The sequence below is a fragment of the Lichenostomus cassidix genome, chromosome 3 (assembly GCF_008360975.1).
Source record: "Lichenostomus cassidix isolate B80296 chromosome 3, HeHo_3.0, whole genome shotgun sequence".
Lineage (NCBI taxonomy): Eukaryota > Metazoa > Chordata > Aves > Passeriformes > Meliphagidae > Lichenostomus > Lichenostomus cassidix.
In genome coordinates, this window is record NC_139483.1 from 1443635 (window position 1) to 1459576 (window position 15942).

General features: G+C 44.2%; 2 protein-coding genes across 5 annotated transcripts in view; one reads left to right on the plus strand and one right to left on the minus strand.

Moving 5' to 3' along the window:
• The window catches only part of PAK5 (p21 (RAC1) activated kinase 5), a 162801-nt gene that overhangs the window by 141718 nt on the left and 5141 nt on the right, over nucleotides 1-15942 (minus strand). The gene's annotated exons all lie outside the window — the stretch shown is intronic.
• Nucleotides 335-14692, plus strand: LOC146438846 (D-beta-hydroxybutyrate dehydrogenase, mitochondrial-like). Of its 2 annotated transcripts, XM_085053995.1 has the most exons (4): nucleotides 335-742; nucleotides 7920-8072; nucleotides 10791-10921; nucleotides 13531-14692. In XM_085053995.1, exons 1-4 carry the CDS (start codon nucleotides 406-408, stop codon nucleotides 13876-13878), a joined length of 969 nt encoding a protein of 322 aa, XP_084910121.1. In that variant the 5' UTR covers nucleotides 335-405; the 3' UTR covers nucleotides 13879-14692. The 2 variants fall into 2 exon arrangements, with proteins under 2 accessions (XP_084910121.1, XP_084910122.1); XM_085053996.1 differs by lacking the exon at nucleotides 7920-8072 and having other exon boundaries at nucleotides 338-742.

Below are 15942 nucleotides of genomic sequence, written 5' to 3' on the forward strand. Positions count from 1 at the left end.
TGAGCTGTCCATACAACCGGATCTCGCCACAACCCAGCTCCCTTTGCCCGGCGCAGCTCCGGCTGACCACGGTACGATGCTTACAGCTTGCGCTTTCCTTTTCAGAACTAAAAGTGGGGAGATACCCCGGTGGGGAGAAACTCCTGCCAAGCCCTGGGCTTCACCAGAGGGGCGGTCCTCCTGCCCGTCGCCGCTCGGAGGAGCCGGGGACCAGCTGGACCGCGGTCCCAGGGCTTCCCGTACGCCCGCGGGGCGGGGCGGTGCCTGCGGGCGGCCGCTGCTCAGGGGAGGGGATGCCGAGCTGGGAGGGGATGTCTGCCGGGCGGGGAAGGCGCTGCCCGCGGGCTCCCATCCTCCCTCCCTCCCTTCTCTCCCACACGGCGCGGCTGCCGCGGGGCGGGCGGGATGTGGGCATTAGCCCCTCTCCTGCTGCTGGTCCCGCTCCTGCTGCTGCCGCTGGCGCGGCTGTGGCGGCGCGGGGCGGCGCGGCTGGAGCCGGCCGGGCGAGCAGTGCTCATCACGGGCTGCGACAGCGGCTTCGGGCACCTGCTGGCGCTCCGCCTGCACCGCCTGGGCTTCACCGTGTTCGCCGGCTGCCTGTGTCCCGGCGGGGACGGGGCGCGGCGGCTGCAGCGGGAGGCGGGCGGTGCCGGCCGCCTGCGCGTCCTGCGGCTCGATGTGACCCGCGCTGGCGACGTGCGCGCCGCCAAGGAGCTGGTGCTCAGCCACCTGCCCGAGCGAGGTGAGCGGCGGGCCGGGCGGGGCGGGCTCGGCTACCGGCAGCGGGAGGGACGGGCGGCTCGGTTCGCCCGGCACTGCTGGCAGGGAGCCGCCTGAGAGGGTCAGCTGGGTTGTCGCGGCGTGAGGATGGGGAGCACCGTCACTGATGGAGCTAACTGCGGTTACCACTATTGGTAATGACAATGGTGTTTAATTAAAAATCTCTTGGTGGGTGCACAGACCGGGGCCGCCCAAAGGTGCCGTCGCTGTAAAGCGGGTGCGCTGCTCAGGGCGCCACGGGGGAGATTCACCTTTCCCCTAGCAGAGGAACTCCCCGAGCGGGGCGTCCCTGGAGCCCCTCTGCAGGTACCCAATGGGAGGAAACGGCAGAGAAAGCGCAGAACAGCTGTGCAGCCATTGAAGGGATAGGAGTGTGATGCATTTCTGGGCATGACTTGTGAGAGAGGAAGTGGGTATGAGAAATGCAGTGAGGGCAGCTGCCGTGCCATACCAAAGCAGCTGCTTCTTGGAACCACTTGCGGTTGTCAGCCTAGTCCCTAGAAGGGTTACTGAAAGGGAAACCTGTCAATTATACACCCTACAGGGAGTGTGCACCCAGGGGAATGGACAGACTTAGCTTCATCATAATTGCAGACAACCTAAATCCTTGGTTATCCCTTCAGCACATGACACAACGCAGGTGATGGGGCCACAGTTACCTCCTTTCCCGCTGGGATTGCAGGCCGAGAATTACTCAGGGTAATTCTGGGATACACTTGATGCACAGCACATTTCCTCAGGTTTAGAAGTGAGATTCCCTCAGAATCACAGACGAACACTTCCTGCTCACACAGGGAATAAAAGCGGAGAATGAGGCACACAAAGTGATAATGAAATGCGAGGCCCCTGCCTGCCTGGCTCATTAGCACATTGGGAAGTGGATGAATTAAGAAGTACGAAAAAGCCTAGGCACTGCTCATTAAGTATGTGTATTTATGGTTGATCTTGACCTTATCTGATTAAGAGGTGGAGCCTTCCCCTCTCAGCCTTTTGCTCAACCTGCAGACAAACACAAATGATTCCTAAAAGCCCTTACAGGCTCCACGGGGACCAGGTCACCTGAAACCCTGGGTTTAACATAATTTATCCTGTATTTCCAACAGCTTATGCTGTCCTGTAATGGTTGTACTCGAGCTGTCATGTAGACCCTGGAGTCCAGAGTCAGCAGGAACTTGTGGGTTATCCTTGCTGCTTGTGGCTGTGCCTTCAGATCAATTCAAGACCCATACAGACCCCAGGGCTTGCTGGAGGGGCAGGGAAGACACTCAGCACGGCAGGTGTGAAGTGCAGCAGGCACACGACTCTGCTCAGTGCTGTTCTGGGCTGTCACTCAGGCCCTCACACCAGGGGCACTGCGCTGGGCATTAATGGACTAACACTACAACTCTAACACTGCAACTCTTCAAATAAATATTTTCATCTCAAATGTGACAAAACTGTGACAATATCCTACTTATGTAGACTGTAAGCAAAAGACTTCAGTAGGAGTATTCATTCTTGGCACTTCTGAAAATAGATATGTTGTTGTCTTTTGTATTTTACCTTTATAAAAACAGTTTGAATATCATGATTAAAGAGGAGGTTAGCTCTCACGTTAGCCAATTTATTTGTTATAGATAGGAATTGGGATTTTTTTACATTTGGGTCAGAGATTGTTTAATTAAAACAATTTAATTAAAATTCCTTTTCATTGGGAAAGGGAATTCTGAACCATTTGTAATTGCAGTTCTGTTCTGGAAGTACCTAGGAGATAAGAAACATATGTGACTACACAGAATATGTTCCCTGCTACCCGAAGGGTGGGCAGTGGAGCATGTGCCTCAATGTGCCACCAGTTAAAGAGCTCTCAGTAATGAAACCTTAGCACATTTTCCCCGGTGGATTGTGGACAGCAACATCCAGAGCCTACAGCAGCGGACAGACCAAAGCAGAAATCAAATACAGCTCAGACATTTTTAATGAGGAGAGCAAAGAGTGGGTGGTGAGCTCAGTAGACTGTTTTAAATAAACATTGAACAGATGAAAAATCTGCTTTTGGTTTTTTGCACAAACAATTCAAACCGATGTAGAAATCCAGTGGAGTGTGCTGAAAGGTTACAGTAGATTGTGCATTACCTTGCTTAAAAGCTGTGAAAACACAGACCTTTTAAAGAGTTGCTGGCAGCGCTTCTGTATGTCACTGTTAGCTTGTAAGTACTGTGGGACAGTTCTCTGTCTCTCCCCCTCCCTCCCTCAGAACAGGAGAATTCTGTTCAGCAATTCCCTGTAGAAACTGAGAAGAGGAACCTATCTCTGGGAATCACTAAGTATTGCTTAGGGATTGTTCCCTCCTCTTTTGCCATTTTTACTATAATCAGTTTCAGTCAGAAACCAAAGATTTTAAGTACATCACATCAATGTGCTGGAATTCTAAATTCAGATCACTAAAATATTCCTCTATCATTCCAAAGACAGTCACTTCAGTAATCTCCTGGTAAGTGTGCAAAGACCACTGACTCCAAAGAAACCTCATAACCTGGACCAAAATGAAGAGGAAGCAGTTAAATTATTGCTTTTCACATGGCGTGTTTAAATAGTTCAGAGTTAATCCTGGTAAGGATTAAATAGTCTTTATGATTACAATACCATCCTTCCCATGGACTGTGCATCTCAGACTTGTAGGGCTTTTTGGCAGATATGCTGTCTTCTAAGTTATCTGAATCTGCCTTTTTCCTGTGCCCAGCATAAGTAGACTTACAAAAGACTAAAAGAGACTTTCTGCTTTAAGTAGACTATTCTGTATCAAATGTACAAAAATGTGTAAAATATCAGAATAAAATCAGAATAATAGGAATAAAATACAGTTCTCCCTACACCTAGTTATGCTGTAATCATGAGTAACCCAAGCTCCACATTATCTTCTCTCTCTCTGTTTTGCAAGAGTAGAAATCCAAAGCCAGTATGAAGCAGACCAGGACTTCAGAGCATGGTGATTTGCAATTCTGTTAGGCTCTACAGCAAACCTCAGAATTTTTCTGATTTTCTTCTGTTTCAAACCAGATTTCTCTTCCTTTCCTTGCCTGTGGTGAGTGGGTGACATGTAGCTTGCTGGAATGGAGGGATATTAGTTTTAGTCCCACTTCCTACTCAAAGGTTATTAAGTGCTCTCTTACACTTAATTATGATTTTCTATTCATAGAATTCACCCATGGTACAATATTTTAGTCCAGGCTCTCTATAGAAATAGATTATCTTTACAGTGAAGACAATCTCAGCATAATATTCCAAGCAAAGGATGGTGACTCATGAATGGATGTAAATATAACTCAGGAGTCTGATCTGTCTTGCTACCACCCTGCATTGCCACAGACAGATTGGGTTGTTCTCTCTGTTCATTTTTCCAAAGGAATATGGCAAATCACACTTTCCCTCCTTTGGCTAGTTTCCTTTGGTATTGGTTTGGAATCTGTCAGGGAAGAGCCTATTCTTTTCACATGGGCTCAGGTTTAGAGGAGAAACTCCAAAGATTAGTGAACCTAAGAATACCTGTCAGAATTTTGAGGGTGTGGCAGAATTTGGATATTATCTGAGTGTTGGCACCAACACAGAGACAACCTGATTTTCAAAATGTTTTGCAAGCACACAGCTGAATTAACTTGAATAGGAAGAAGACTTACAAGAATTTCTGGAAAAATATCAGGTATCTTTTGGGCCTAAATAAGGACTTTGGATATCTGCCTTTTGGTCATCATGTCATGAAGTAGAAATTATTCTAACAGTGAGAGCTACTGTTCTCCTGGAAGCCCCAGTAATCTTAGGTTTGATTTCCAGGAGTGATTCTTTAGATCTATGGCTGTATCTTTTAATCTTTGTCATCAGGATCCATTCTCCTAACACAGAGATTAGTGGAAATCTCTGTGACATCCAGTGCTGCTTTCCAATTTATTTATTCCCTGCCTGCTGTAGCATAGTCTAACACCTCTCTTCATAAACTGTGTTTGGACTAAGTTCTGTTTTGACAGTCTGTCACACCAAACATCAACTGCTTTTTCCAAATGTGTCTCTGCATGGACACTGAGGAAATGCGACATTGCTCTCCTTCAGCTGTTTGATTCTTCTGCCTTGTCCATCAGGATTTCCATCTGTACTTCTTAGGCTACCTGAGCTGCATTTGTCTAAGCAAATTTACAGTATGTTTTGTATGCACATTTCTAGCACTATGTTTTACTGCAAACATTTCAGGACAGGAAGACCAAAGCAGATTCAAGTACCCTGAATACAAAGCTGGGCAAGGTGTTGCTCAGGAGGCAGGAATTATGCTGAGAAAATGGCATAAAGGAATAAGGAACTGTTTATTATTTGGGTAGAATTTTGTGAATTGATTCAACTAAACAAAGTGGCAGGAGACCTTCTGGAAAATATCAGAACATTTCCCATCGGGGAATGCCAAAATGTTCTAAGAAACAGTATGTTTTGCTTGAGGGCAAACAAAGTGTTTCAAGCTGACCGGGAGCAAAATGTCTTTTTATGTTTTACTTAATCTTCTCTTTTAAAAGTCTGTTTCAGTTTAAATCAGGCCAATATTTCTTGGGTTTTGATTTGGCCACTGCAGAGAAGGAAGGAGCCTTTATTTTGTGAGCTCTGTTCGTACACGCAGGCTGGCCTCACCACCTGAAGGCTTTGCAGCACATGAAGCAAATGGTTGGAGAGATAACTTGAGTCTTGCAAGCTAAATTCTGTGTTTCACAGTTTAGAGAAAAAGGAAGAAAATCGGTTGTCTAAAGATTAATGGCTGTATTTCTGAAGCCCTGATGAAATCAGGGGTATGCGGAGCAAGTGTTCTTGCTGTGCTGCACAGGGTGCAGGGCAGAAGCAAAATGACTTTTTTAATTAGAAAAGGTAAAGCTGAAAAAATCAGGAAACTGAGATGCCAGACTTTAGTTCGGGTTGTGTTAGCTAGGTTATGTAAAAATAACCCAGAGTACAGAAACTCCAGCCTTGAGCAGAAACAGATGGGGTGTGCAGCCACTCAGTCTATCTGCAGATCAGATCACATGCAAGTACAAAAATATTGATAATGAGCTTCTACAGAGGACTCTCTAATCCACTGATCTGGATGCATTTTACTGAGAGGTAAGTCCCATGGGGCTGGGTTCCATTTTAAGAAGGAGAAAAAAAGCCAGAGAATGATGGAAAGACATGGAACAATAGGGCAGCGGCAGGGGGAAGAAGGAAGTCTAGGATTCCCAATTCCATTGCCAATTTTTATGTCCATTTCCTCTCCTCTGTCTGCTAGCATCTGGGGCCACGGGCAAGAAGTGAGTCCAGAGGAAACTGCTGCATTACTAGGGCAGCAGTTCATCTGTAACTAAAGTTGTAAGAGAGTTCCAGTGTCAAGGATTGCTGTGTGACAGGCTGCAGAATAGTGATTGATTCTCTTTGAGGGATAGAATTATCCAAGTTCTGGATGGTAAATTCCTGATTTTGAGTGTTTTGCTCTGCATATGAGAGGTTCACTAAAAGAAATCAGTTTCTTTCTCTGTTTAAAGACCAATTTCAATAGGTAATACAAGTGTATATATATATGTTAGAAAAGCTTACAGAGGTCTGCTTTACAAACTAATTCCAAAAATTTTCTGTATCATCTGTAGCTACTGTTGTGAATGAAATCTAATATTGGCAGTTCTTAGCAGGGCCCTGGAAGGACCAAGATACCATGAAATTATTGTGGTAGCTTTTTCAGAGAAAATCAGAGAGAAAAGGGTTCAGACCAAAGATTTCTGCAGTGCCTTCACTAGGGAGGTCAAATGTCCCCTGAGAATAACTCTGCTGCCACAGGTACAGGAGGCTCCAGCTGGGTCAGCATCACCCCTGCACCAAACTCTTGTGTCCAGAGGGAGGAAGAGAGGCACTGAAATCTGCTCTGCCTCCCCAGAAATCCAGGCTTGGAGGTTCTGTAGAAAGCATGACAAGGCAATCATTTGCCTCAGACACCTACAAGGATTCTTTAAAAGAAATGTGTATGCAAAATTGTCAAGGCTGGCAGACCTAAGCTGCAATTTCAGCTGTTTCAGTGCCAGTCAGGCTACCCTGGTACTCCTTAGTTATGCTGCTGGTCACCCTAGAAATGCTGTCAGTCAGGGTTGGAGGACAGGAACAGCAGTATTTTCAAAAGCACTGTGTCACTCCCTGCTTTGCTGTACATGCACAGTTCTGTGCCGTGCAGGCAAGAACAAGTCAGCATGGCTTAATCAGCATTTAGGCAGCGTGTCAGCTCCAACCTGTGAGCAGAGCACTCCTCACTCCAACAGCAGGCATTGCCCACAGCTGAGGTTGTTAGCACTGCACAGGGCTCACATCAGACCTGCTGTGCCTTTGGCCTAAACAGCTTCAGCTTCCTGTCACAGAGCTCTGTTACAACAAGCTTTGCTGCCAATACATTCCTGCTTGGAAACACTGAAATCTTACTGTGTGGTGGGCTCCTTAGCATATCTGTCATTATGTGGGGTATAGAATTGTTCTAAAGTACAGAATTTTAAAAATACTGTCGCCACTGACCCTGCTTGAATACTTTACCCGATGTTGCATCCATGTACCTGATTTTGGCTGATTTCAGAAGGAATCAGAGCTCAAATCTTGGAAAAGGATGTAAGACTTAGGCTCTTAAATTAGTCAGACACTTTGAAAATAGTACTCCTTAGCCTTTAGACTGCTTAATATAATTTTCACAAAGCTGCTCATAGCACGTAGTGGGATTAAAGTAATTAAAATATCATGGTATGCCACATTGGCAGCAAGATGTCTCCCAGTTCATGTTGTTCATAAATAACTTAAGACAACTATAAAGTGAACCATCATTAAATAGCACTGAGACTTATAGGAAAGGTGTCCCTGCCCATGGCAGGGGGAGAGTGGAACTGGATTACCTTTAAGGACTTTTTCAACCCAAACTATTCTGTGATTCCATTTAGTCCAGATTATGGCCACAATTACATTCCTTCATTAAACAAAACATGCCAGAAACTTTTAAGTGGAAAAGACAAAAATGTAACCCAACTATGCAGTTTCTTCCAAGGGCCCAAATCACTGGTGTTGGTTTGTTATCTAACAGAGGTTGTTTTGCCATTAAAGATGCTTGCTGAGTAATTTCTCTTCCATAGGTTTCTGGGGGCTTGTCAACAATGCAGGAATATCAACATTTGGCGAGACAGGGTGGCTGCCTATGGAGACATATGAGAAATTTGCAGATGTGAATCTCCTTGGGAGCATCAGGACAACCCTGGCATTTCTTCCCCTTCTAAGGAAATACAAGGGTAATGCTAATCCACTGTTATTTAGAGTTGTAGAATAATTAGCTTACTATAATCAGGGTAATGTAGCATCTATAAAAGAGGCTTTAATTGTCTCACATTGAACTGAAATGACAGCCTCCTTCTGTGTGGCCTGAAAGAGCAACTTGATCCTGAAAAGATGGTGAAATCATATGGAGAAAAAATATCCTTAATGATTCTGGTTTTGCAGTACATAGAGAAGTGTATTTCTAAATAAGGATTTCTCTCAGTGTTTGATTCAAAGAAGAGAGGAAAATTGTTTACAGGAGATCACTGAGACCAGGCAATACTTTTTAAGCACTGACAATCAGAAAACACAAAAATACAATAAACTGCTTAATTTTATTATTTAGGATTTACAATTTTACTGTTTGGCAATTAGGAGAGGAAGAATGACCCTACAGAGGTGAACATCCAGCTTCCAGTTCCAGGTCTAGCAAGATCCTCTCTATGACCTTGGACAGGAAACTTCAAGTATGTAGCGGTGCATGGGTATCCAGAGGGATAAATGCATTTGCATGGATCTCCCTATGCCTGGGCTTTATCCTTCCTTCTGAGAAGGAATGGTTTAATAGCCCTCTGCAGCATGGCAGCATGTCTTGGGTGCTTTGCAGTTTGTTCCCTACTGGTCTCCATCTGTATTTGGGGAAGAAGATCCCCTTTCCCTTGTCTGTTCCAGCTGTAGGCTGTTTAGGGTGAAGATTTGTGCTCTGTGTGAGCATCAAGAACAGGAAGGGGTAGGTTTCATCTGCTACACAAACTGTTGGTAAGATAACAGCATCCCTTTTTTTTTTTTTTTTTTTCTATTCTGCTTCTTTCTGCTTGGCTGCCTTTGGCTGATGATATTCTGATGCAAGAAGAAAGAAACCTCTTAAATACTGTGAGCTGAATGTGTTTTTTGTAAAAGAATGTGCTATTGTATGTACCCAGTGAGTGTGTTATGTGGCCATTACACAGGGAGACATCTCTTTTTCCTGTGATGTCCTACTTACTGCTGAAACTCTGTGATGCTGAACCACCAAAGGCATTTCTCTGGCTCCATGCATTGCACAGGGTTACTCTGAAGCAAAGGGAACCAATTGTGCATATAATATTAAGCACATGCATAAACCTTTAGAAGGTTTGGATCTGGATGGCTGCACACACACCTTAGCTCAGAGGAACATTTTGCATCTCACTCAGGACTGTCAATGTTTCCTTGATTAACTCCTGCACTCCATTTTCAAATACCATCTATGTAGGAGAGGAAGCCAAGGCACTTCTAGGAAGAAACCTAGATTTCCTGTCTCCTCCCTTTCAGAAGCAACCAGGACAGCTAAAGCTTATGTGTTTGGGGGCAGCAAGTGACCTCCCCAAATGAAAACCTTGAATTACAGCCATTAGAGCATTTTCCTGGGAAAGATGGGTTTCAGTTCCCTTAGGCACAGAGAGAGGTTAAATGAGGTGTCCCACATCCTGGGTGTATGCCCCAAACCATTCAGCTACTGGACAAAGGAGGCAGAGGTCATCCTACCCATGGCTTACTGCCATAGGTGTGCACCTATTCCAAGAAAAACTTCAAAATTATTAATACAATTATTAATGCTTGTAAAGGGAGGTAATGCGCTTCACCCTAGAATTCAAGCATCCTACCCTGAGAGGAGCAACATTTCCCTGTATCTTTGCCAGCTGGCCAGGCCAGCTGATACAGCATCTTGATCAGCAAGCTGGTAGTTATTTTCCTCTTACTGTATATAAGATTTATTTGGGATGCTGTGTAGGAAGTCAGGGAACCTAATTCAGAATGACAGATTTTACTGCATTCCCATGATACCTTTTGATATCCCCCAACCCTATTCCATTTGGTGAGATCTGGGGCCCAGATGTTATCTGCATCTATGGCAGCAACAGGAGTGCAACTGTGTTCTCTGTGTTGTGAGTGACAAGGCCATCTTCTCACTCACCTCTGGTATTTATATATCCACATTCACACATTCCTTACCCTACGGCAGGACTACATGACAGAAGTTTAAAAGGAAACAATGGAAATTAACCACAGCCCAGTGCCTCAAATGAGGAATGTCTACTATTTAAGGCATGCCTGCCTTAAACTCAGCAGGAGTTAGAAAGGAGGAGAAAACAGCACAGATCAGGGAAATCATTGTAAGGTAGTGTAAGCCTGCACACATTTTGTAGTCACATTTCCCTGGTGAAGCGCATCACTGCACAGTCTGACTTGGACTTTATATGCACAGTTATAAAGCCAGGTCTCTGTGCAGAGACATCATTAGCACAGAAAAAAAATGGTATTAGTAACCATATATCCACCTCAGGGAAAATTACCTCCCCTCTCCTCTGCAGTCCTTCTCCTCTTACTAGCACAGTCTGTTACTACTGTTTTTCAGTCTTTAGGGCACTGCTTTATTTCCATCTTTTTCATCCTGTCTCACTCAGAAGGAATGAGCAGCATGCTGGGAATGTGTAATGCTTTAGTCCAGCATCTGTCATTAGGTGGAAGATTTTTGTGTGAAGTTCTCTGCTTAACAGAGCTGAGTGCTCGTCTGGGACTGCACACTGACACTACTCAGTTTTGGCACAATCTGCAGCAAAACAGCCTCCTGCTAAATACCATGCTTTTAGCAGGTCAGAAGACTGAGGTGAATAGATTCCATGTTAAAGATTGAGAGTAAAGTTATGTTATTTGCACTGTTTTCTTTCCAGGACGTATTGTTTTCATGTCCAGCATCATTGCCTATTTTACTCTGGGAAACGGCATTTATTCTATGACCAAGGCAGCTATTGAAAAATTTTGTGATGCTTTAAGACTGGAAATGAAGAAGTTTGGTGTCCAGGTAAGTGATGTCAGAGGAACCTGAAAACCAGGTAAGTGATATAATGAGTTAAGTGAACCAAAGTGACAAAGTTTAAAGATCAGAACTGCATCTGTGGGTGCAGCTTCTCTTTGGAAAGAGGTTGCTTCTCTGTGGCGCATCAGTCAGCTGGAAATCACTGAGAAGAGCAGACCTGGGTAAAGTTTGCAGTTCTGAGAAGCTGTTGGGTAACAGGTCTGTGTGTCAGCACAGACACTGCAACTTCTAGCCTTTCTCCACATCCTCTGCGGTGGAGAAACTTCCTGACACAGGTCTGCCTTAGAAGTGCCATGTTGCACACACAGCTCCCAACAGCAGCAAGGAACCCAAATGTTCCCTGGGGTGCAAAGAGCCCAGACCCCGAGTGCTGTGCAGCCAGAAGGAGGCTTGTCATCTTCCTGAGAAGATGACACTTTCTCCCCTCTTACAACACCAGTGCTTACCAGCTCCTTGCTTTTTGAGAGAACAGCTGCAATGCAAGAGGCAGCATTGTGCAGAGTAATTATGTTTTCATTCTCTTAACCTAAGAGGCTCTAAGAGTGCTCTTAGTGCCCTGTCTAAGCAACTTTAATAGTCAAACCTGAAGCTTAGTTCACTAAGTAGCTTCACTGGGCTTTTTCCTTGGAGTCACTCTACTGCTGAAACACTCAAAACACTAAGTCTTCCCTGGAAGGTTTACATTGGTGCACTGTTTATATACACAGATTTACAGCATTGCTCATAAGCTTTGTGTTGGAAAAAATTACAGCTATGCATCTATTAACTACCCCTGTAGGATAAACATGAAGGGCTATAAAATGCAAGTGACTTTACATATCCTAATACCACACTGCATGGTCAGGATTTCAGCTGATTAGCTGAGGATAATCTCAAATGCATGGAAGGGCTTAGTTTAACAGGTTAGCTACTCTGGTCATTTTGGGATTTTTCCCATTCCACCTCTGCAATAGTGCCAGCACATAATTGAGTGAGCCAGGCTGACAAACATTTCTGGAGTATCTTTGAGAGATATTTTTGTTTCTCACTGTATGCAAGATGATGGCTAGCATTTGCCTAAGAACTTACCCTGTGGAGAGCCTACTAAATACACAGTCCTTTTTTCCTGTGCTCTCTTCCACTGCTTTGCCATCCTCTCTGTGCTTTCAGGAGAAAGCTGCAACGAGGTGGCAAGGAACAGATGGAGCTATTGCTCTGTCCCACTGAACTCTGGCCAGGCAAGCTGACAGCCTACAGGAAACAAAGTGTGTGTCTCCCAGTAGAAAGGCTACAGAAAATGCAGAAAGAGGGAAAAAACCAAACCATCTCTCCTTCTCTCCTAGCCAGCTGCGAAAAGGGAAGCTTTCAAAACCCCTTTGTTCACAATAAAAGTGGGAAGTTTACTATTGGCATTAGTTTGGCTGATACCAAAACACCTTTCTAAACAGGACCACAAGGAAGGGTTCCCAAGGATGCTGTGTGACAAACTCACCTGAGTCAGCATAGGCTGTCCCAGCTGGGCACACCATCCCTCTGCTGGAGTTTGTCTGCATCCCTTCCTTCTCCCCAAGCACAGGACCTGCACCCCACTCCTCCTGAGAGCAGCATATCCATCACCATGGTGGCCAACAGGCAGGCACTGACACAGGTGGGAGCCTCTGGTGGGTGAGCTGGGTGGCAGAGTGGAGACATCAGGGTTTTATATCACCACAGACTTCCCAGACAATGCCTGTCAGATCCCCAAGTCTCTGAAACAGCTCAGCATGGGTTTTCCTCACCTTGTGTTGCAGTCTTTAGAAATCAGGTCAGTTAAATGCCACAGAGCTTTTAATGTTGCATATCTACAAATAGATTGAACAAGGCTGCTGCTGAGGAACAGGATGTGTACTGCGAGTGCTCAGCCTGCTCCAAAATTCCCTGGAAGACTCACAAGGGAGCACAACAGCAGCAACACAGAGAAAACATGTGGAGCAGCAAAGAACTTGTGTATTTTCAATTTAAATCTATCTGTACAAATCTACAGAAATTTGCTAATGGCTTCAGTGAGAGGCAGACCAGGACCTTTGGCCCCTTTTGTTCTTTGCTGACAAGACCTAGTTTACTTTTAATTACACCTACTTGGGGAAACAGCACTTCTTTCCCCAGGACCTGCTAATTTTCTTTGATACCTCCTTTTGTCCCAAACTGGGTCAAAAAATTTTCAATGGCAGGATTCTCCACTGAGTGAAAAATCCACAGTATTCCACTTTGGAGACATCAAAGTCATACTGAAATGCTTTGTCTCAGTATTGTCAAAACATTTATACCATTAAGCATTCTATAAAAATCAAAGATGCTCTATTGCATTCTGTGAGGATGTGCTGAGTAGTCAAAACAAGAGCATTAACATCAGAAGGAAATGAGGAAGTCAGAATAAAGCACCTCTACAATCTTACATATTTCACGGGAATATATTTGATTTCAGTCAAGTTTCCAGGGTTAAAATTTCAACAAAGCAGCATTTTCTGGAAGAAACCTGTCTGCAGAGAGCTTTTGATCTGTGTTACTGACTATAGTATTTAATTGAATTCACAATGACTGATTGCATCTTGCTAAGTTTTACATCTTGCTTTCAGGTCTGTATTATCCAGCCAGGAAATTATGCACGCTCTACAAAAATTCAGCCACCAGTCAGTGCTGAAGAGATCTGGAGTGAACTCAGTGAAGAGGAAAAGGCTGTTTACAACAAGGAGTACATTCAAGAGCGGGCAAATTTTTTCAACAGCATCCTCAGTGAGGGCAGCACTAATGGCAATGAAGTTGTAGATGCTATGGTTGATGCTTTAACATCTCCTGCACCCAAGGCACGGTACATGGTGGCGAAACTGAAGGAAAAGGCACTGGTGTTTGTGTGTGCTTTATTCCCCACTTTTGTAATGGATTCTGTTCTGTCTTATGCTCTGAGCAAAGTAAAACTTGCATAGCCTATATTGGGACTATTCACTGACTCAGGTGACGCAGTTTATAAAAAGTGAAAGTCAGAGCTGAATTTAATGACCCCATGTGTCAGTATAGTGACACCAACTAACCAATACAAACTTTGGAATGCCTCTCTAGTCAAACCTGTCACTGACTCCTAGGGAAAAATATACAGGACCTTGTGTAAAATTAAAATAATTTGTTTAAGTAAATTTATGTCTCCCATGTGGAAAAGCCCCGTCCACTTAAGCTGCTTTAGTTATTGCCTGGAAAATTTAATACATCTTTTTCTGAAGCAATAGCAGGTTGTTGTGTTACAGACGTGATGCAGACAAAACGGAGCATGTCCTACAGGGCAGCTGTACACCTGAAGTCATTGCAGCACAGATGAAAAGACCTTATTTGTAGAAACCTGAGTAGCCATTTATTTAGGGGTGATAGGAAGAGGTTAATGCAAAAGTTAGAAATGTGCAATGGACCTTGAAATACTTTGAATGGAGTAAAGTAGCTGAAGCAAGTTAGGAAGTCTTCAAGCTCTAAGCAACCTGGTTTAGTGGGAGGTGTCCCTGCCCATGACAGGGGTGGGGTGGAATTTCATGACCTTTAAGGTCCCTTCCAACCCAAACCATTCTGTGATTCTATAAATAATAAAGTTGTTAATATGGAAATATTGTCTTGGCTAATTACAGTTAAGCACTTTTTCAGGTGTTATGGATAAATCTGTAACAAAGCCGATATATCGCAGACTTCAGAAAACAATTTACATATTCCATTTATAAATGAGTATTTAATCCTAAATAAACTCTATCTTTTATCTAATGTCTGGATTAATCATTGTATTGTCTTAAAGTGTAGTGAGAGAGCTAAATACCAAGGTGACAGATATCAGTATACTTGGAACTCAGAAAAAACATATTCAGGTTTTTCTACTATTGTAAGGAATAAGGTCTGAAGAAAACAATATCTACTAACAGGGAACATTAGTTATATTTATTTATGAGAGCAATTGATCACAGTAGCTCCATTAACACTCTCCTACTAATTGTTGTGGAAAAGATTGCTGGTTTACACATAGACAGTCTTAAATCTGACTTGGTTGTGGCATGACACAAAATCTAAGAATTCTGGGGCCAAAAGATCCCAGAAAAGCTGGGATCAACTGTGGTGGTGCTGATAGATACAGGGCAGCAGCACTGAGCATTAGCCTCTCCCATGCCAGGTTTCCCACATCAAATCAAAGACTCTGCTGTAAGTTGACATAGTTAACGTTTTCATCTGAAGCAGACATTGCATCCTGTACCTGGGAAGTCTTACCTAACATATTTAATTAATTACTGAGAAAATTTATGCTCTCTCCTGGTGGGTAATTTGGGCAGTGTGAGTCAGGAACATAGGTGAGATGAGCCAACAGAGTGACAATTCCAGGTTCTCTCCTGGTACACTCAGCAGGGGGAACAGCCACTGCACCTGTTGGAGACTGTGGAACATGTTATTTCTCTTTCCACATGCTGAACCATCCCTGGAGCTGGCATTGGCAAGAAGACAAACCTGGGCTCCCAACTGTTCCACAGACTGTCAATAGCAGGATAATCAGATGATTATTATCCCTCTCCTCATTTAACCACAACTGAGCAGGGCCAAGCAAGGGAACAGGAATGAGGCTTATTCCAACTGAACCAATCAATTTCTTGTATAGGAATTCCCCCTGCTTGACCTCAGGGATTTCATCAGCCCTGCATCGCTTTGGAAGCGTTGCTTTCAAGCTCTTAGCTGTTCTTTGTGCAGATTACCCCTTCATAGTAAGCAGCACTGAACTCCACAAGCAGCTTTCAAACCCAGAAGTTTCTCCATCAGGCCCAGGGTACATGTGCTGATCTCTGCCCCAAAACCAATGTCACTTTCTATTATACTGTGTCCCTTCTATTTGCACTTCCAAAAGCTACTGCACTAAGTTGCTCAGAGCCAGCACCACCAGATCTGCCTCACTGACACAAAATAACTTCCAACTGGGAATTCCTCCTTTTTTGCTGGGTACGGGATAAAGCATGTGATCAATATCTCAGTAGCCT

What these genes read in the sequence shown, in the direction of transcription:
- LOC146438846 (XM_085053995.1), top strand. Translation starts at nt 406, where the DNA reads ATGTGGGCATTAGCCCCTCTCCTGCTGCTGGTCCCGCTCCTGCTGCTG. An exon ending in CAGCCACCTGCCCGAGCGAG is followed by an intron (nt 743 to 7,919) that starts GTGAGCGGCGGG and finishes TCTCTTCCATAG; the next exon opens with GTTTCTGGGGGCTTGTCAAC. An exon ending in CCTTCTAAGGAAATACAAGG is followed by an intron (nt 8,073 to 10,790) that starts GTAATGCTAATC and finishes TTTTCTTTCCAG; the next exon opens with GACGTATTGTTTTCATGTCC.